The sequence below is a fragment of the Acanthaster planci genome, linkage group LG14 (assembly GCF_054643075.1).
Source record: "Acanthaster planci isolate LZ-2023a linkage group LG14, COTS_SCS, whole genome shotgun sequence".
Classification (NCBI taxonomy): domain Eukaryota; kingdom Metazoa; phylum Echinodermata; class Asteroidea; order Valvatida; family Acanthasteridae; genus Acanthaster; species Acanthaster planci.
In genome coordinates this window covers 4838970-4860800 of record NC_141790.1, presented here as the reverse complement: position 1 = coordinate 4860800, position 21831 = coordinate 4838970, and the positions used below count along the sequence as shown (strand labels likewise).

Below are 21831 nucleotides of genomic sequence, written 5' to 3'. Positions count from 1 at the left end.
GCTGTGATGTGGCACAGATGAGTCTTGTACAAGCAGCATTTAATAGAAAACACTCAAAGTACAATGGAGCTGCATCAATCAACTGCCTTTTTTTTATTAAAAAAGTTCAATTAATTTTAAGTGTGGCAAAGTTGGCTTATTCAGTTTTGTTTTTCCAATGTTTTCCAGTATCGGTAATGAAATTAAACTTTTGTTTCATATTTGTGAAAATGATTTATTATTCTGTTTCTGTAAAATTTTCACTTGAAAACAATGATTGCTCTCCTATTAAAACAAGTTGACAAATACGTTTACAGATGAATACTGTATACATCAAGCTAGCTGGTGTTTGACAAATAATCCCACGGACAAGTTATGCCATGGTAACGTATGATTAATTAAAATATGAAAAAAAAGTAATCTACATGTAATTAACAATAATGTACATGGTGTACATGTGCTTGAAAATACATTATCTTTCAAATAATCCTAGCTGAAATGAATAGATTAGCTACCTTAACTGAAAAACATTAGATCTGTGAATCAGAACAAAGAGTGTATAAATCACATCTGAGGCCCGAGTCAAGAGAACGATAAAAGGTAATTCCGAAAGTTGATCCTGAATAATTTTGTCCTTGTAAACCCTGATTTATAGCCCTTGGTATTATGGTTTACACCACCCTTTGAAGAAATCATCCATCTTTGCATTCATAGAAATGAAAATGTTAGCATTAGCCCTATAACTAGCCCCATAACGAACTAAAACAACTGAAGTGTGTCTTTGTTTCTTATGGTTTGGCACCTGCACATTTTACAATGGCTCCAACTGCACATAGTTTCTTGTTGTCCAGCTCCTGTACACATTTCAAATTTCTCTTTACCTTCACTTCAAAATGTCAACTCAAAAGGAAATGTCAGTGACATAGGGAGGCTTCATTATTTCATTTTGAAAGCCTTGTTTTGAGACCCATTTCTTCGGCCCCAGCCTTGCTGCAGGCTGGTGAGCCCCCATTGTAAAGAACTGGAAAGCGAACTGCTACACCTAAATCTATCAAGTACTGGCTCAGGCACAGGATGTTCCTTAAATAGAGTAGCACAGGCTTAATCAGCCCCTTTGGACCTTGCCCTGGGTCATCATTCACAGCTAATCGGGATTGTGTTTTTGTTCCCAGTCAATAATGAAATTTTTCCACATACATGTACGTGTACAGCGAACAATTATAGCAGACAACAGTCATTTCAATATGGTGGAACCTCGACCAGATTGTCTACGAATAAATGCTGTGAAATATGTGGCCTCCTACTGCTGCTCAGCAAATGTGTAAAAGCTCTCACTTCCCACTCTGATTGCCTTTGGCAGTAATTCCAGTAGGATGATTTATGAAATCAGAAGAGTCAAGGGTTGCATTATCAAAGATTGGAGGAAAGGCCACTCGTTTCGATCAGAATGGGTTTTGCAGCCCGTCATAAAGCAGTGCAAGTTCCAACTTCCAGGGATGATCTGCATTCACAGACATGATGAATGACATTCAGGAAGTTCAGGCACTGCACATTAAGGGTTACTCAAGATGACAAGGTGAAGAATGCTCACAAATGAACAACTGAGAGCAGCTGTACCCCTCATTCACTTCTTTGATGCTTTGGTGGATCCTTCCTCTACACTGACTAGCATCGGCATGGTGATATAGCTTAGGTCTGCAGAAGTGAATTTTAAAGGCCGACAATGAGTCATTTTGGGGAAAGAATGTACCCAAAGACTGTTAGGATGCTGGAATAGTTTTGTGGCCATGACTTCCTGCCAGGGCACTCATCAGGTTATGCAAGCAAGCAAACCTCTTGCAACCTACAAATAAGACATAAGTCAAACTGAAGTCAAATCTAAGTGAGATTCATATGATCAGAAATCCTAACAGTAAGTCTAAATGTTCCTTTTGAGATGGGTTGTTCTTCCTTTATTATGATCAGGGAGATGATGTTCTTATTGGACACCACCTGTTAAAGGCAACATGTTTGAAGATATCTGGAAGGTTTAAGCACCTGTGGCGGTCGTCCTCAGCAGACGTCAGTGAGTGGTCTAGTCTGAGGCAGCCAAGGAAGCCAGCCCATTTTGGGGCAGTTTACCGCTAGGTGCAGCAGGAGAGCAGCATAGGCGTGTGCAATGGGGTAGAGGACATCCACCAAATTTCCCGCAAGACTACCACCCCAAGGATGGAGGTACCCTGTATAAACCATCCCCAGATGACTGATATCAAGTCTAAAGATCCCCCCAGTAAGTCGCTTACTTACGGGTACAGCCTAGTAGTTCTCTGCGACAGACAGTGTGGGAGCAGCACAAGAAAACTGTACAATAACTGAAACTAACCGGGACGGTGCTGGAACTGCTACGGCACATGCAACTGACCAGCTCGGCACGGAATTACACTTATATATCACGCGGGCCACCAGCCACAGCGCACGTTCGGCCCTGCCGACGTCCGTCAGGGTGAAAGCCCTGGGCAAACTACGACGGCTCAAAATTAACACACAAACTACTATTGCGCCACACACCTAAGCAAAAGTAATTATCTACTTGGGACATTGGTGATATACAAACACAGCACAGTTTAAGGGGGAAGTAGTGGGTATTACTGGTCCTAAGGTGAGCGTCAGCTTGATGAGGAGGTATTCAAGCTGACCTACACCACGAGACCAGTAAATCCCACAACTTTCCAAAATTAAACAATGCTCAATTTACTTCTTTTACTAAACCTCATAATCATTCACCTTATTAAATGATGGGAATCTAGTAATGTTACTTGAAGACGCCACTGTTGTTACTGAACTGCAGTGTTAATTCCATGTGTCATGTTGCAACAGGGTTGAAATAGTCTGGAGCCAACTCTTTAGTGTGTCTTTACTGCAGTAGATACAAGGATAACAACAGACTTGTTCCGTGAAGATTGCATGCCACACAGTATGAGGCATATCAACAGGGTATTTTTGGTGCTACAAGGAAACAATATTGAACGGCACCAAGCTGGATAACTCACCAGGATGACGTCAACTGGGAGTGTATCATATCTACTTCCTGGACACCCATCGGAATCAGTCAATAACATGCTCCAGTTCATGAATATTCATAAGGCGTAATAAAGAACTGTATTACCTTGATTCAGTTTCATCAAACAGGAGGTTCAGCCTGAAGAAGATTCGAACACTGAAATCAGCCATGTTGGTCACTCTGGAAACTGCAGGACTTCATCATAATTTATCCCGGTGGACTTACACATACATGATATGAAAACGTTTGTTCTCCATCAAATGCACAATTTGCAATATGCACTGCTGAATAATTAATGAATCACCAGGCTGATATACTACTTTCATCTGAGAAACTCTATCATCTAAAAGTTTCATCTACTATTGCCAGACGGCTACACACATTGTAATGGTATCAGATGTCTCTAACTAGCTGTCATACCTTTTAATAAACACTCCCTAGTTGCAGAAGTATATATTTCTGCAGTAGATTAGAAGCTTGTTATGCTCAAATTTTACTGAGCGCAAACTAGCCAATGGAGGATTCCTTTGCTAAGTTTTTCTAAGCAAAAAGCCCCACATTTGAAGGATTATGGCATTTCTTCAGAGGGTGGTGCAAATCAGGGTCAATAATGCAACGAGAGTCTCTCCTCAACCACCCCACATAATTCCAATACTATTTTCAGAGTTTACAGGAAGTGACAAACACCTCTGTATCTTGCAAAAGAACATTCCATAATAATTAGTTAAAATTAATCCCTTTTTCATGGTCTGCTTTTTTTGTTACAGATTTGGGAACCTTTTTCACTGGTATACAATGTATGCTTTGTTAATTGCTTATTAGTATTTAGTTGTAGATATTTTGTCTGAATTAAAAGAAACGCTCAACTCCATCATTTTGGTTTACGAGAATTCATTGATTTCCTTTGCAACTTCTTAAAATTCAGATTTTTCTACTGAAAAAACTGTTACATTATTGCTAAATTTGGACATGCACACTTTTTTTAACATCATTTGTGCACATGTACGTGTACATGCTAACGTCTTAACACATGCAGAAAAATGAATGGTCTTCTTTGGTTCATGATTAAAACAAAGTCAACTTTTGCTCTGAAACTTTTTACATATTGAAATGACCAAGAAACTAAAGACTGAAAAATTATCAACTTTCTAGGTTCTTGTCACTTCATGAAAACACTGACGATATAAAATGGGTGTTGTAATCCATCCAGCCAATCTCAATAGCTTCTCACACTTTGCCTAGTTGTCTCTTGAATGTTTCCAAGAATAATCAGATTTTTCCATGCCCAGATCCTGACAGAATAAAGGTCTTCATTGGGGGCAAAGTATCACAAACTGAGGAGAAACTCTCAACAAATTGTCATAATCAGTCTGCAGTATTCTGTGTGCCTGATACGTCTCTGACAGCTTTTTCTAAACACTGAAGTTTCCTTTTCCGGTCAGCTCCAAAGTTTCTCCACATTCTTTAATACTGCGTGCCCATCGCTTTTATGCATCATGAAAAACCCTTGCACAGCTGCAATGCTGATTGGCCTTTTGAATTCTACAGCACGTACAGCAAACTCCTCTGCTGCAGATATGTCAAGTTCTGGGTAGAAGCGATAGAACATCTGACGAAGCTGATGTTGTGTCGCATAGCCAATATGAGCTTTGTAATCTACACGGCCAGGCCTGATTAGTGCTGGATCCAATCTGTATGCAGAAATAAATAAGAATGAAGTGTTAAAAAAAATGCCTACCAAGCTCATGCCTAGAACCCAGGCTTTACTGTTTAACCCCCTGATGACGGGAATTTCTTCCCGAAAGCCAACTCCAAGAATTCCAGCCTCGCTTGGCCACGAAGGCCACCTGCCAAACTGCAAATTCTCGGTTTGTGGCCCTGCGTGCTCTGTGCACTTTGAATTATACAGTGAAAAGGCTGATTGTTCGGTGGCATGCGGCTCTACTCACCCGTCCACATTCCTGTTGCCTCTTTTCAAAGTGGGGACTATTTTGAAGCTGGTGATTATGATGCAAATTCGGTCTTTTCATTTCTTGGCAACACACAAAGACCAATTACCATATATACAAGAGCCAGGGTCTGCCTTCTTTCACCGTATTTGCTCGAGCGTGGGCCGAGAATAATAGCTGAAAAGCGGGCTGAGGATCTCAATTTTTACAGCGTGTCTAGCCGCCTCCCGGCGCAAAGGGTAAACTCTTGTTTCAGACAATACGACTTTACCCTTGACTTTTCAGAGTTCAGGGGTATAGCCTTGTGGAATTACCGAAAACAATGTGGAAGCCATTTCTGAAGTTTGTACACAAATTATTTCTCAAGTTACCGCATTGACAAGTTTTTATTAAGTCACTGTGACCTTTACCTTTGACCTTTTTGGACCCAAATGCCATATGCTTCCTTGGATTACCAAAACCAATAAAAAAATTCAAGCTCATATGAGAAGTATTTCTCTGTTATCATACTAAGAAGAATATTTTGGACAGACACACCAGTGAGTGTCTTAGCCTACTGTAACAAGCAGTCAGACTGCTCATATCACTCTGTGCTACGTTTGAGAGTCATTCTATAAATTTGGGGTCCAATGTTTTTGCTTCCCCATCACACATGACATTATGAGTTTGCAACTTCAGAATGAATTCTTCACCTTACAAAAGGGATTATCACACATGACATTATGAGTTTGCAACTTCAGAATGAATTCTTCACCTTACAAAAGGGATTATCACACATGACATTATGAGTTTGCAACTTCAGAATGAATTCTTCACCTTACAAAAGGGATTATCACACATGACATTATGAGTTTGCAACTTCAGAATGAATTCTTCACCTTACACAAGGGATTATCACACATGACATTATGAGTTTGCAACTTCAGAATGAATTCTTCACCTTACACAAGGGATTATCACACATGACATTATGAGTTTGCAACTTCAGAATGAATTCTTCACCTTACACAAGGGATTATCACACATGACATTATGAGTTTGCAACTTCAGAATGAATTCTTCACCTTACACAAGGGATTATCACACATGACATTATGAGTTTGCAACTTCAGAATGAATTCTTCACCTTACACAAGGGATTATCACACATGACATTATGAGTTTGCAACTTCAGAATGAATTCTTCACCTTACACAAGGGATTATCACACATGACATTATGAGTTTGCAACTTCAGAATGAATTCTTCACCTTACACAAGGGATTATCACACATGACATTATGAGTTTGCAACTTCAGAATGAATTCTTCACCTTACAAAAGGGATTATCACACATGACATTATGAGTTTGCAACTTCAGAATGAATTCTTCACCTTACAAAAGGGATTATCACACATGACATGAGTTTGCAACTTCAGAATGAATTCTTCACCTTACAAAAGGGATTATCACACATGACATTATGAGTTTGCAACTTCAGAATGAATTCTTCACCTTACAAAAGGAATTATCACACATGACATTATGAGTTTGCAACTTCAGAATGAATTCTTCACCTTACAAAAGGAATTATCACACATGACATTATGAGTTTGCAACTTCAGAATGAATTCTTCACCTTACAAAAGGGATTAAGTAATGCATGTTATCTGCTTAACCTGCTAAACAAAAATAATTTGAAGTCAATTTCAATGATATGTCCAAGTCACATTTAAGAGGTGAGGTCAGGACATAAAAAGTCACACTTTGGGAAGTTATATTCTGTATGACCCACAAGGCACAAAATTTTGGCCCTTTGTAATGAACGAGGCCTTAGTACTCAGCCTGGTTTGAGATGTAACGACAATGTTATGGGTCAGTGCTAATACATTCATATAGCATAACGCAGAGGTACATCATTACAAATGCTATGTGCAATGTACCTCTGCATATATATCCAAAATGCAGAGGGAAACCAATAAAAGCCTTCAATTTAAATCATCTATAACCACTATAAATGTTAAACTATTTAGCAGCAAATGCCATCACACACACACACAAATATTGCCAGACAAAGTTAAGACAGGCTTGACCCTGACCATTTTTTTCTAGATTATTTCACACCAGGAAAGAGGTGTAAAATTAACCACTCCCTGTATCTTGGCTATTCCATGTCTGATCTTTTTAAAAACTTGTACGCATATAAAGCCAAGAGTAAATCTGTGAGGTTTTAATTCAATTCCAACATAGGACTGAGTTGCATCATCGTTTCATTAGTTCACACCCTCATGTGTGTTGGCTCTTACAATGTATGCATGTGATTCTAATTAAATCCGAATAACAATAAATCAGCAAATCTGAACCTACGGACTGGACCCCTACTTTTCTGGTGTGTTCCTCTGATGTTTAATTCGTCGCAAGTGAGACCCTGCTGTCATGTCTGAACTGAGCACCTTGCAGCGCAACCCTGCTCATACTGCACAATGACACTGGAGAAAATGTTGAGAGGGTTTTGCCCCATGCTATTTTAGGGTGATAACCCCTGGACTGTACCATTTGAGCAGTCTCAACCTGTCAACTAGCACTAAAACCTTCAAGATCATGCTGATAAGTTGACGTGTGTACATGTACATGTAGGTTGTGGAAGACTGGTTGCCCAAAGATCTGTCCCCGTCGATCTTGGTGGGTTGAGACGAGTGATGTGATGTGATGTAGCATTAGAAGTGAATGCAATGACAAGTCAAGCATGTTTGAGATGTTCAGTGAGCACTAACCTTTCAATGTAGTTGGTTGTCATGAAGACTATTCTAGCTTCTGTTGACGCAACACCATCTAGTGTGTTCAGAAGTCCACTCAGAGTGACACGGCCCATGCCTTGGTACTTAGCTGCACACAATTAAAAATCACACTAACATTAATACAAAATCACACTTGAAGACTGTGCAGTTGGCAGTGTTTCAGTTGGCTACACTTCTTTTACCATGTTTTTCCAAAAGAGATCCTTCAAGATAAAAACTGTTAGTGTAAAACCTTATCTTGTGCTGATCTGTGTGTGGTTACCTGTACCTGAACTCATCTACAACTAATAACTGAAAAACTATTTCAGCAGCAATTCAGCTTCACATTGATCACTCATTTTTAGAACTAATTATTAAACCTTGAGCCAAAATTTCAAACTCACAGCACTGATATGAAGGTATGAAGGATAAGGTTGAAACAACAAATGCGTGAAAGTTTTTAAAAAAGCAGGATGTTCACATGACACCAAAAAAGATTGTTCTCAATGCTGTAAGTCCTTTGCTGTTTATTTAACTAAAAGATCTTATTCTAGACCTTTTTAAAGCTGTTTTAATGCAACTATTTGTGTCACACATTATTAGCATGACCTACGTGTAAAATTTTCAATAAGCTGACACTGGTAGAAGACTTTTCCCTGTGTGATCTGCAGAAGTGTGTCTGTGTGTGGTCCAAAAGGTTTGCGACATCACATTTTGTATGCAGGTAACTTTTGCTCCAAATCTTCATTTTAATAGGCCCTGATATACATTCTCCTCCTCTACTTGTTTGTGAAGTGTAGTCATAGGAGTGTCAGTAGGAGTAATTATTTTCCTCTGTGCCATTTGGTTGGTGAATTTTAATATAATGTAGACACTGACACTGTTTCCCCTTTGAGTGTGAAATGACGGGAGAAACTCATTACCATCAATTTCTCTCCAGCTACATGCATGCACCCCTCAAAAATCAAAGCCCCTCTAAATGATTGACACTTTTGACTCCAGATGATTTGGAATGAATTGGAATGCAGTACAAATTGTTATTTCCACCAACGTTGCTTGTGGCAGCTGTTCACAAGGGAAGCGGTTGTACAAGTGCACATCTTCTGTGGGTATACATGTACCTTGATACAACAGCACCCTCAATGTCATCGTCACCAGTTGCCTAAAAGATACAAGCTCAGTGTGGAAAAAATGCAGAACTAGTGACCTTTCAGTTGACTCTTATTTAGTAATCAATAAGCAGCGCCATGCATACATTATGATTTATTGACCAAATTAATACATTCTTAGTGCCATGTTTCAATGCAATGCTCAAATCATACAGTGAAAAATCTGACTTACTTTTTAAAAATTCATTCACTTCAGAGGAACAAATTAACAGCCTGAGCATTTCCTTTAGCAACAAAAAGGAACTGAGTGTAATTGAATCCAAAAAGGGAGAATTTATTGTTTCATTTGATTTTGCAATAGGCAGCTAACTTCTAAATTCACAATAATATTCTTCAGGCAGTGCAGCCTTTAACAAACGATTAGCTTGATAAGTATGGTATTGGAAATGGACCTACAGAAAGTTAAGTTTGAGCCAGCTCTCACAATTATAGTTTAGGATTTATGCATGTGTGGTGGATCAGACCACACACTGATGATGCATGAATACTGTTTATTCCAGTTTTTTTAACATCAGACACCATCTTCAACCTTTATCTTAACATAGGGAAAATTCTAAACATCAAAACTATTGGTAATGGATTTCCAATATAACGATGGAACCAGTTTTAATTTTATCAGTTAAAGAAAAAAAGAAAGGAGAAACACAATGAATAAGGGATATTTCATAGAACTCACACAGGAGTACCAAGTGATCACAAAGGCTACAATTGGTGCCAGGGTTTCCGATAGCTGAGACCTTGGGTTTGTGCCCATACCCAAGGTGTCCCAAATTAGACAAAGGAGCTGGGCCTGAGGAGGAGCAACAGACTGAGCTGCTAGGAATTGCCAACATTTTTCAGCAAAGAGTGCTAGAATTAGCGGAGGTTATCCATCATTGTTTTGAAACAGTACACACCAGTTTGTGGCATTCAGCACCCGCAGATTATCAGCGGAGACAAAAGTGCTCCAGCACTCCAGTGATGAGCGATATATAATACCGCTGCACGCTAATTTGGCCGCATTTGAAAAGACACCACTGCCATTCAGTAACGCACTGGGCCAATTTCAGGAACAAAGGAAATTACACAACACCACACAATGAGGGCTCTCTTTACTGAGCAGTAGGCTTGGCTGCAATACTCGGGTATCAATAGAGGTTGCCTGTCAGATTAGAATTGCCACCAGACAGTTATTTGTGTGGGTGTAAGTGTCTAGAAAATACAGTTATGAATTTTTGAAAATTTTTGAAAATGGGAAATCTTGAAAAATGCCCGGGAACTAATCCCGCATATGCAAATTCCACCTGGTAGGAAGTGGTTAAAGCAACTGACTGATGTTATCATGAACACCCTCATGAGTAAATGGCAAGAAAACCACTGGCTGGTAAACAAAAGAATACTGTCCATTTGGCCACAAGTACATATAGTCTTGTGTTACACACCACATGGTTATTTCACAATGGCACAAAGACAACTGTTGACGGTTTGTAGGAATTGATCCAAGAAGAGCAATGTGTAGGCAACATTTTCCTGTACCCATGACTACTGAGAGTAACACGTGTGACTGCAGCCAAAGAGTCAGTAACTTCCTTAACATCACAGGAAAAACAATATGAAGATATCCCAAAGAATGATTCTAGGAAGAATTTTGTTGACACCCTAAAATGTAACAGAAAATATAGGCACAAGTATGATGCATTTCTGTGTCAATGACTTTTTATCTACAGTACACGTGTGTATTTGCTGATCTTTGAACACTGTACCTTACCATCATTGCTGTCTTCTCTGCTGACAAATGCTGCATCAATATCTTCAAGTAAGATGATACTTTGTTGAGGAGCTACATTCATAAGATGGTTCAATCTATCATCAGATAAGCTTCGTTCACTCAGGTTCATCATGCATATACTATACTGGAGCTCCCCTGCAAGAGCCATTCTGTGATAATAACATGTAGTTATCAATCATACAGTCTGTGAATTATCGACAAATTAAAAAAAAAAATCTTAATGTAAGATTGTCCCAATGCCTACCAGCATATGTCACACCGATCTCTGACACTCTACTTTAAACACATGTTTATATTATAACAGAACAAACTTTGTAAAGCCCCTGACTACAGACTGAAGCAAACCAACATATAGTTTAGTCATTAGAAATACATGTATGCCTCAGACATTTGTCTACAATTTAAGGAACACTACATGTAGAAAAATGTACACAAATGCATGCGCATGATATAAATATATTCTCACAAATGAAAAAAATAAAAAAAGTGAAATTCGGCTGTTGGAGTAAAACCGCTGAAAACCGCTGTGGAAAATTACAACTAGCTCTTGAAGAGAGGATGAACCTGCTTTAGGTGTAATAACGACATATCATCTGACCATAACAAAAAGGAAGGGTCATTTGAAAACAAAGTGCATACATGTATGTCATAAGATGCCAGCTTTAACATGTTCAGAGTATGTGAGTTTGCATACTGCGCTGGTAAGGCTGACCTCGTTTCCAAATTATGATGTCCTTCAATTTGTTAGGCATAAGAAAGAGAATATCTGAATAAAAGAAGGAGAGGCACTGCCAAGTGAGTCGACACCTTTGGAATTAGTATAGGTCACTACCAACTCCCAACAGGAGCTTAAGGGGGGATATTGTTTGAAATAATGGCACGGGTTTTACACCATAAAAATGCACTAAAGCCTCCGTTATACAGTTATTACAGATTGTCTCTGTATGAAGTGAAGAAAATGATTGTTTTCCCCCTACTTCTGGCAAAAATTTAACCTACTGGCTAAACTTTGTCAATTGTAGCAGACACCAACCAAGGTGTCTGCTACACGGACATTATCTCTGGCAACAGTATAAGATTTCTGTGATAGTACTCCCTTATGTAACCATGATGTTCTGTCTTCCTAATGTAAAAGTTTCTTTATCATCAAACTAGTCTCGTATTCTCTGTGTACATTTAACAAAATTTTATGACACTTTTGTTTACAGTGCTATGTTGGATACGATGCTCAAATTAAAAAAGTGTTTATGTTACAACACTCAAAGAAGTTTGGAGTTTGGACTATTGTAAACCACAGAGGTAGGCCTACATCAGAGTCAACGGATGCCTACTTGGACCAGCCACCACTGTGTAAGCCTTGCAATGGTCCGACAGAAAATTAACCCTAACACTCCTCAATTCTTCACCTGTTGGAGGATTGAGGACTGTTAGGGTTAAGCTTCACTGGACTTCTAAAAAACACACATTAAGCAATGAGACATCAAAACAGATACATGATAACGGCAGACACCTAGTGGTACAGGTACAGAAAAATCTAGTTCTGTGAAGTCTAACTCGAAGATATCTTTCCAGAGGTGTGAATCATGTCATGGCTTTGGGTTGTTGAAGTTAAGAGTATGTTTCAGGTCATCACAAGGTCACTGGCTCCCAGTGCTTCCATGTCATTAATTCATTCTTAGTGGCAGGATCCAGTGTTTATGTACCAAGCATGCACTGTTTCATTGTGCATGCTTCTTACACCTTGTGCATGCAATAAAACTTGGTGGGGGTGGCTTACTAAATTAAAGAAATGAAGTACAAATAATTAGTTTCAACAGAAAACAGGACAATTTATAGAAGACATGATTTTCTGCTGATGACTTCAAGTGTAAAGACTTGGTTATTTGACTTTATGTTTGGGTAAGCATGTTTCCAAAAAAAGGCATTTTTAAAATTTGTTATTATTCATCTTTTTTTACAAATTTCAAAACCTGTGGAAATCTGCAGTAAATAAGGAAAAATCCCACGCCTTTTAAATGCATGTGCTGTTGGAATACTACATGTAGGTACCAAACAAGCTCACTGAAACTGAATTACTTGAAGATTCCGTGTTGGCATTGTCATCTTGGACTGAGAGACAGCTGTTTCATGTCTTTTATTAGGTGCACGTTTTCCTCCCATACAAGCAAAACTTTAGAATCTGTTTGTAAATTTCTTAAACCCATATTACAGGACTAAAAAGGCTTCATATGTTCACATAACCCTGATTACAAGAAGTATCTACTCACATGAAACTACTTTTTCCACAGCCAGGTGGACCATGCAGTAGATATCCTCTTCTGTATGGTATACCTAAATAAAATATCAATATTTATGTCACTCATTCAGTTGCACATGCATGTACATCTCCAACAGTCCTGTTGTTCCTACATACTTCTCCAGATTACAGAATGATAAATACAGGTGTATATGATTGGCCAATCTTAACATTTGTTTAAAAATGACTTAAAAGAATGAATGCAACTAATGCTCAAGCCACACATTCATACATGTAAATTCCTTTTTGAGTCAGACAGGCCAAACATTTAAAATAACAAATTTCCAACAATTTCTTTGAACACTTTCTCTTCATTTTTTTCAATGTCCCTCTAGCCATGTAATGGTATGTGCATGTCACAGGTCGCCATATGGAGATTCATGTGTATGTGGTGTCTATTACACATGTGGTCGCAAACGCAATGACCAGCAGCTCATGCTTTATTACTCATTTAAGACAGACCAGGTGACGGGCTCTCGACCAATAGGAATGGCTAAACTGTCAGAGGTACGTTCTTATGAATGTTAATTTCAAGGCCTGTTTTGACCATCCCAGATTCTTTTGAATCTGTCAGGTTTTGGAAGATTTGACTTGTACAAGTATTTATCACATGTACATGGGGCTTGATGATGTCTGAACAAAGAATGGGCCCCTGGATTTTTGCACACTGAAGGATTTCTCAGCATACATGTATGTGATGATTTGTAGCAAGAATGCTGAAGGATTAGGAGTAATTACCGGTACATGGTTAAAGATCAAAGATGTATTTTGACTCACACAATACATGTACATGTATGTGCTGGAAAGATCAGGTACCGGTATGTAGTCTATCACAGATCAAAACAAAATGGGTTGGGTGTGTTTGACAAATTCAAGTCACACATTTCTGCACCAAGAATGCATGTACACAATTATAAACCCTAACAGGGACTCTCTGACACTGTGTCTGAGATAATGTCATTTCTAAACAACGTGGGCCAAATAGTGAGGACTTTTGAGAATCCTTACAGTTTTGATTCTGTAACACACTTCTACGTGGTCCCACAACTACAAAACAATATACACATTCAGCCTTATATACATATGTACGTGCTGTGCAAGCAATGACATACAATTTTCCAGATGTACAGTACCTCTATCTGAGTACCATTTAGGATTGTTGATAAACTCCTGTGCATCTCCAAGTATATCTTCAGCTATCTCAGAATCCAAGATGACAGATGAAAGTGGACGGCGCTTTCTAGGATAACCAAATTGTCGCCATTCAGAGCCCATTGCTGTGTACATGATTGTTTTGCCTTCTTGCTTCAACAGTGCCATTTCTCGAGCTGTAAATTTAAAAAAAATATTGGAACTCCAGTTTAAAAAGAATACATGTACAATTTTAATTACACTTGAAATACTCGGGTGCAAATTTAGTTGGCTGATGACAAAGTACATTGTTCCTGTATACATTTGATTTATAGTTACCCGGAAGCTGAAATTCTAAGGAAGCAGCTATAACATGGTTGGGCCAGCGAAGGAAAAATAAATGAATCTGTTTTGGCTCACAGGATAAATGTTTTGGACCAGAGCAAATGGGAGTGCTATACCTCTGCATGAATGTAATTGTTATACTCATGTCTACCTCTTGTTTTTAACACCCTCAAAATATCACACATTAAAATATCACATTCCATATCACAGCAATCAATAATTGTTAAATACCAACCTTGATTGAGGATATCAAAGAACAGCTGTCTATTCCTACTGATGGCTGTAAGTGTAACTGTTTCCCATGGTGTACCAGTATGCAAGTCTATCATCTGCTTCTCTCTATTACGCTCAACCCAGATCCATGTATTCTTGTAACTAAACATTACACAACGAATATTCACATGAATCACAAGTTACAGCAATGGTGGAAAAATTACATCCACTTGGGATGACAGATTCAATTACACATGTACATGTGCACACGCATGTGTAGTGTCCTTTATCACATTCTTTCTGATCAGCTTCAGAAAAAGAAAGGCTACCAAAAATACAATAGGTGAACCTTTAAAACATTTCAGCCCAAGTGCATGTAGACTTTTCATCACAACTATACATTACACAATTGTTGCCTGCTGGGAAGGGGGTCCATGATGTTTTGTACACCCAAGGGGGCAAATGGTACCAAAGGCAAATTCACAGCAGACAGCACATTCTGTTTTGTTATACTATGGAAGTAAATATAAATGTAAGTGAGCCATTGGAACAGTTTAAGGTAACCAAGATGCTTCATGCAAATGCCAAAGCAAAGTATAAGTTGATGTCACAAAATTAGCAATGAATTTGCTCAGTTGCAATGTGCTACAGCAATTGCATGTATGATTATTTTAATTATTTAATCTGACATCACAAATTTGTGTTCACTTCTAATTTCGTGCTAAGTATGAACCAGCTTGTAGAGAGGATTTGGTAAATTTGTAAACTAACCGGAAGTAATGGTTCCCTGGGCTTGGCACAAAGTCAAACTGTGTGTTTATCTTGCCACTCTCACTTTGTTGGAATGTTGTCTCTACACTCAGGTGTTGTGCCCGTCTTGCATTTACTGTGATCCAATGCAGCAACCAATAGTAACTTTTATCTTTGCTTGGAACCTCCAAAGTCATTAAAAGATGGCGCCGCAGAGCAATGGTACCATACTGTGCACCTTTCTTTGCTAGTGCAAGAAATGCACCAACAGTGACAAGTCCAAATCCAGCTCCAAAATATGGATTATCTTTGAGTGCAGCAATGTAATCACTGATAGCCATACTTTGATTGCTGCATGTATTGAATGGAACTCTGTTGAAAGTCTCACTTCTGATTCTTTACATTTCCTGCATAAAACCAAAAAAGGACACAAAAGACAGATTATGCTACAATGGACCTTCTCATACCTGTAATTGAATTCTCACCACTTTACAAGGACAGCATCTCAAAAATTGTGATTCAATTTGTTCGTTATGATGATCATCAACCTCATTGCAGCAATTAGCATACATGTACATGTGAATGTGCATGTACATGTAGGTACATGTAAGATCTCCTCAATGATCAGATTCTGCACTGTTTGTGTTTTCACAAAGCATGTAAATCTTTTCTATGTAAATTTTTCTGCTGTTTCTTACACTGTACATGTACATGTGTACACACTGGATGAGATAAAGATATGTAGTCCAGCAACCAGAGGGGTGAACCCTGTTTTGTTGGATATATGTTTCTTTGAATATTCTGAGCAAGGAGGTTTGAAGAATTTGAAAGATGATACCTTGTCAGGGTTAAGCAACTTTTGACACTGATTATACAGGGTTTTTATCAAAATTTTATAAATACATTTATTGCACAGTTCAAAACATACTAATATTTTCTTTGTGTGAGCAAGGAAGTCATAATTTTGAAGAACCTAACCGACACCTTGTCTGGGTAGGGTAATTTTTATATATAAAATATTTGTTTTTATCAATATTTCATCAATACATACTGCTTGTATTGTTAAAAACAAACAGGGCTTAAACAGTTTATAATATTGGTGTTCCATATTTGCATACATGTACTTTTAAAATGCTTAAGGAATAAAAAAGCCTTAAAAAGCAGAAATGGGGCAAGGTACAGTCAGGAGGTGGCACTGGGCCCATCTGGGGGTAAGTAAAGAAGTTAAAATTAATTTTAACATAAAGCCACAACAATGAAGGAAGGTTTCCTGATATTGTAGTTTATTTGGTTTTTTTTTTCTGCCATTGAGGAAAATTTCTTGAACTGCACAAGTTCATCCTAAGTAGAGGTGAAGGCCTCCAACACTGCATTTGATTAACAAATACTTTGGAGTCTTTTGGCAGTACTTTGGGAGCAACTTGCACAGTAATAAGTACCACTGGTAGAGTTCTGACTAATTTGAGAATGTCTTGAGAGATGTACAAATTCGGCATCATTATTTCAAAGAATAATTCAAATAGCTCAATCTCTATGATTAGGTCTGGGAGTAAATGTGTGTGACTGAAGAATGTTGCATTGGTTGTGTACAAAGTCTTGGGTAGTCAAGAAGATAAGTATTTTGACAAACTTAGATTTTTTTCTCAGTGCCAAATTCATATCTGTTTAACATTCCTGTAATTAAATATGAGATACATGTATGATGAAAAAAGTGGATGCAGGATGCAACATTACTGGCTTTTCCACACTGTGCGGGGTAGCCTTTGTTTTTCTACTTATTTTTTGCTTTTGCTTTTGGAACAATGTTTTGTTTTTCTGCAAGAAAAGGAAGTGTTATAGAAGAAAATTGACATCATGTGATGATATCATCAGGTGACAAGTGATGGAACCTTCAAAGCACTACAGTGGTGTGCAAAATTGTTTGAACACTTGGTATATTAGGTACTTATAGTAACTTTCTTTTGATGAAATGGCAATCAATATCAGATGTTTTGTATGTACCTGTACATATTCAAATTATTTGAACACATGGCACATTTGAGAATGAAGTTGCTTGTAGTGAAATAAACCAGTTGCATGTATCTGATGTTTTCAAATTTAAGAACATACATGTATTATCCAGACAACTCTAGTAACCAGCTATTCATACACCTCTTGCTCATTATTGTGCAGGGTTTTTTTGTCCAAATCAATTGCAATTTGCTTTGCATGCATTAGTTGAGCATTGAAGTTTTTCATGGTGATGGTGGCAAGTAGAGGTAATACTGTAGGTTTCTGGTAGCACCATGTGAAATATCTCTCTTGTACATCTATGTGTATGTGTAGTTCTGATAAGAACCTAAGGGTAATTAATGTTTGGGACAGTATGCTCTATCTGTTATCGGGAGATTAGCTGGCAAGCTTTGGCAAGCTTTGGTGGTCATCAGCAGCAACAGCCTTTTGTCAACAATGTATGCATACAGTTTTGAATATATTACAAAAATCCCATATTTAGCCAAAAGGGTACATAAAGCCATCCAAACTACATGTACATGTAACCCAGAGCACAGATCACCACAGCTTGAACATGACAGAGGGCAAAGAAGGAACTTACAACTGAGCAAAGGGCACAAATAAAAACCTTCTCTGATGATGGTGCTACAGATCAATAACCACAGACATAAAATGCAGCCCAAGTATTGGACAGGTTTATAGACACCAATCCATGCCAACATCATGCTTACGACAAAACACAAGCACTGGACAAAGGAGGATGGGTCTAAAATCCTACCGGTATGGAGTGAGGAATCTAAGATTGAACAGTTTGGAACAAACGGCAAGTCTGCGTACGCAGAATGTCAAATGTTCAAATTATTTTGCACGTGTATACATGTACTGCTGTATGTATTCAAACACTAATGTTAAAAATAACATTTCATGGATATGTATGCACGTACTGTACTGATTGCCATTTCATCACAGGGAACTAAAATACATACATGTACCAGTACACAGTATAAAAAAATGCAGTGTTCAAATAATTTTGCACACTGCTGTATATCTCTTGAAGTAAACGTCCAATTGGGTGGAAAAGTTGCAGTTATCAAAAAAGACAAGTGTTATCGATGAAAATTGACATCTTACGATGATGATTTCATCTTGTGTTAACTAACTAAAAGGTGCACCTTTTGAAGCATGTGTCCCATGAAGTACACTGATTGGGTTGAAACTGTGCAGATAGCTACATGTACATGTACATGTAGAAGGGAAAGTGTTACAGATGAAAATTGACATCATGTGATGATGACATCATCATGTGACATTAAAGGTGCATCCATTAAAGCACTTTATCTCCTGAAATGCATGTCCGATTGGGTTGAAACCTTGCAGATAGATCGAAAGGGAAGCATTATAGATGAATATTGATGACAAGTCATGTGACATTGAATGTACATCCTTTAACCATGGCTACTTTGGCTAAAAACACTGCCAGACCATCAAACTAGTCAAAGTAGCTTGCCTCCCTAGTGTAACAAGATCCAACAGGTCAACTCTCCCTCAAGGCCAAACAGCCTTGGAGTTTGGGGTTGCCAGTCACCACAAGATCCAACAGTGGCATTGCTAAATGGGACTAGCTCCCATTGTCTCAACATGACCAGTCTATTTGGCTGCCGTTGACTGTCAAGTGCATCAATGTGCATCAGACTTTTTCACCTGATGGACTGTGCTGCATCTGGCAGGGTTACAGTTAAATCACAGTATCTTCTGAAATACATGGCCGATTGGGTTGAAACTTAGCATGTAGCTATAAAGGGAAATTTTATTGACAAAAAAGACATCATGTGATGGTGACATCATCAGTTGACAAGTCATGTGTCATTGAAGGTGCGTCCTTCACAACTACCGGTACATGTTCAGTATGTCTCCCAAAATACATGTCCGATTGGGGTGAACCTTACATGTAGCTACAGAAGGAAGTGTTCGAGACAAACATTTTCGTCATGTGACGAGTACCACTACCAAAGCAGCTTATGTTTGTCCATAAACATATCTGGTTTTTCACATAAATTTGTGTATTCTTTTGGACCAAATTGTTTTTCCTCTAAAACACTAGAATACGGAAAAGCCAAACAAGAAGTCTGTCCGAGAACAGGTATGTATACGTGTTCTTGGACAGACTTCGTTTCCTGTACAGATATACTGAATTAAAGTACAATGTACCACTATCACTTTTACCATTCTAAAGAAACAATAAGACCTAAAAACCCAGCCACTCTCAAAACTCACAACTTGAAATACACTTTAATTTACACTAATTACAATTACTCAGTAAATATGTGCACATTCACCAAAACAGCATATTGTTCTGAACTTACTAAATCAAAACAACCTTGAAAACAAGTATGTCAGTGTATGTAAATGTTTAAACCCAAAACGTCTCCCAGCCCATACAAAAACTATTTCTAAGGATATCAAATCCACATTGTGAGCGAATTAAAGCACCTAAATCTACAACCACAAACATGCTACTGATAAGGTGTTTCTCAAGTCACTTGTGTCATAATTACTGCGCAATGTACATGTAGTCGTAGTACTGTACTAGTCAGTAACCATTATTTGTACCGGTACTTCAAATTCTAACACAAAGTCATCAATCCTTCATGTGACACCATGGTGTAGTGACACTGACAGGAACAGTTCCATTTACTGATGCTTGTAATTATTCCCTACATTGACCTATTAGCCATCAGAAAGCAAAAACATAGTTAGAAAAGTTCAATTTAAGAGGGGAAATATGAAGTCATTTACTAGAAAAAAACTAAGAATTTTTCACACCAGTCTTATACTTTAAAAAAACACAGGACCACCAACTGACAGACGACAAACAAACATGGACCAACCAGTGTCCAAATACTCTAACTTTGTGCACAGGGTGTGGCATCCGTATACGGAACTCTTTCCGTAGTAGCTCTACTAAGTGGAGCGTTAGTATTCCTCTTTTATGATCTTGGATAAAATCGTAAAGGAGAAATACTTACACTCCACTTAGTAGAGCTATTTCTGTAGTGACTTTGAATTCTCAAAGTACTGTCCAGTCAGTGATGGAATTTTACATCAAGTATTGGTCTGAAACCTACAGATGTTGGTCTTGGATTTCCCAGGCTCAGTCTTGGTCTCGGCTTTCCTTGTCTCGATTGCAACACTGTGCAGTTTTACCCCCAGAACTGTGGCATCCGACGTCCATCCCACTCCTACATACATAAACGGGAGAAGGGCGGACGTCCGAACACACAGTTAGTGTGGGTAGTGAAGTTTGTGATTTGTGCAACTTGTAAAGTGGGTGTCGGTCACTTCGCCCCATTTCCACTTCGCCCCATTTCCACTTTGCCCCATGCCACTTCGTCCCTAACCACCTCACCCCATTTCCACTTCGCTCCATCCCCACTTCGCTCCATTTCCACTTCGCCCCGTTGATTATCGTTTATTCTGTTTTTTTAGTATAAACAGAGGTATAGGGCTAGATGCAACAAATAAAAACATCGACATTTGAGTATCCAAATAACAATGTGGAGAACCCAACTTTCAGAGGCCAAAACAATGCCTCCGATTTCCCGACCGCCAGTCCCAAATGTTTCGGTGAGACCCTAAAATATTTATTGGCAATTTATTTTCGTGTTTAGTTGTCGCTGTGGTAAAAACACGTGAGCAAAGCACTGGTTCCGCTGCGCCTCACCCATCTAAGAGAATACGTGATGGACTGTGGCAACCAGTCTATTCATGCCACGGCGACCGTACATGTACATGTACGTGATGATAAATAACCCTGATGCTAGTCCAACCATATGTACTATTTATTCACCATAATGGACAACGCAGTCGACATTTATTTAATCATGGAGGTAGAATTCTACCTCCATAATTTAATGCAGTCTAGTAGAGTTTTCTATAATAATAGGCCTAACTAGGCCTAGGCCCTACATGTTGTTTATGGCCATGATGGAACTCCCCTCTCGACCATTTTTTGAAGAAGCTTGTAACACACTCGAGCACGGATGACAAAGTGGAAATGGGGCGAAGTGGGGATGGAGCGAAGTGGTTAGGGGCGACGTGGAAGTGGGGCAAAGTGACAGTAAACCTGTACAATACCGGCGGTACATCTGCCGTGTCAACACGCAGGTCTCCGTTACCGTACATGGCGCAAGGTCAGGAACAGATCCCACTTCACGTGTACGGTGTAGTTACATGATCATTACCGTTTACAAGCATGAACTGTGGAATCCAGATATTAATGTTGGGCTCGATCAGCCGATTGGGCAATCAAGTCACTCGGACCGATTTAACCATGCAGGAACAGGAATAACCCTGGTTGTAACCAAAGATTGTATAGCGCTATACAATCTTTGGTTGTAACTGAGCGCATACGTCCATTATATTCTATGCACGTGCGCTCGCCA

General features: G+C 38.7%; 2 protein-coding genes across 9 annotated transcripts in view; one reads left to right on the top strand and one right to left on the bottom strand.

The window, feature by feature from the left end:
- pigz (phosphatidylinositol glycan anchor biosynthesis class Z) overlaps positions 1–2061 on the top strand; it is a 17245-nt gene extending 15184 nt beyond the window's left edge. Inside the window, exon 5 of the transcript XR_015427694.1 lies at positions 1945–2061. The gene's annotated coding sequence lies outside the window, so the exon portion shown is untranslated. The remainder of the gene's footprint in view (positions 1–1944) is intronic.
- bcs1l (BCS1 homolog, ubiquinol-cytochrome c reductase complex chaperone) lies at positions 71–21831 on the bottom strand. Of its 8 annotated transcripts, none has more exons than XR_015427695.1 (10): positions 21524–21831; positions 20515–20628; positions 15419–15804; positions 14670–14809; positions 14092–14286; positions 12930–12993; positions 10642–10811; positions 7723–7834; positions 2743–4710; positions 71–1674 (listed from the first exon to the last, which is right to left on the bottom strand). XR_015427695.1 is itself a non-coding variant. In XM_087145887.1 (10 exons), the coding sequence occupies exons 4-10, from the start codon at positions 15736–15738 to the stop codon at positions 4458–4460; spliced, it is 1254 nt and encodes a 417-aa protein (XP_087002013.1). In that variant the 5' UTR covers positions 15739–15804; positions 18693–18759; positions 20515–20628; positions 21524–21831; the 3' UTR covers positions 71–4457. The 8 variants fall into 8 exon arrangements, 7 of the variants coding, with proteins under 7 accessions (XP_087002013.1, XP_087002015.1, XP_022098046.2 ...); XM_087145887.1 differs by adding an exon at positions 18693–18759 and having other exon boundaries at positions 71–4710; XM_087145889.1 differs by adding an exon at positions 18693–18759 and having other exon boundaries at positions 71–4710; positions 21631–21831.

Coding starts and splice junctions, on each gene's coding strand:
- bcs1l (XM_022242357.2), bottom strand. CDS start 15,738: ATGGCTATCAGTGATTACATTGCTGCACTCAAAGATAATCCATATTTT. Junction 14,287..14,669: donor CTTTGATATCCTCAATCAAG/GTTGGTATTTAA, acceptor TTAAATTTACAG/CTCGAGAAATGGCACTGTTG. Junction 10,812..12,929: donor TGTGGAAAAAGTAGTTTCAT/GTGAGTAGATAC, acceptor TTATTATCACAG/AATGGCTCTTGCAGGGGAGC.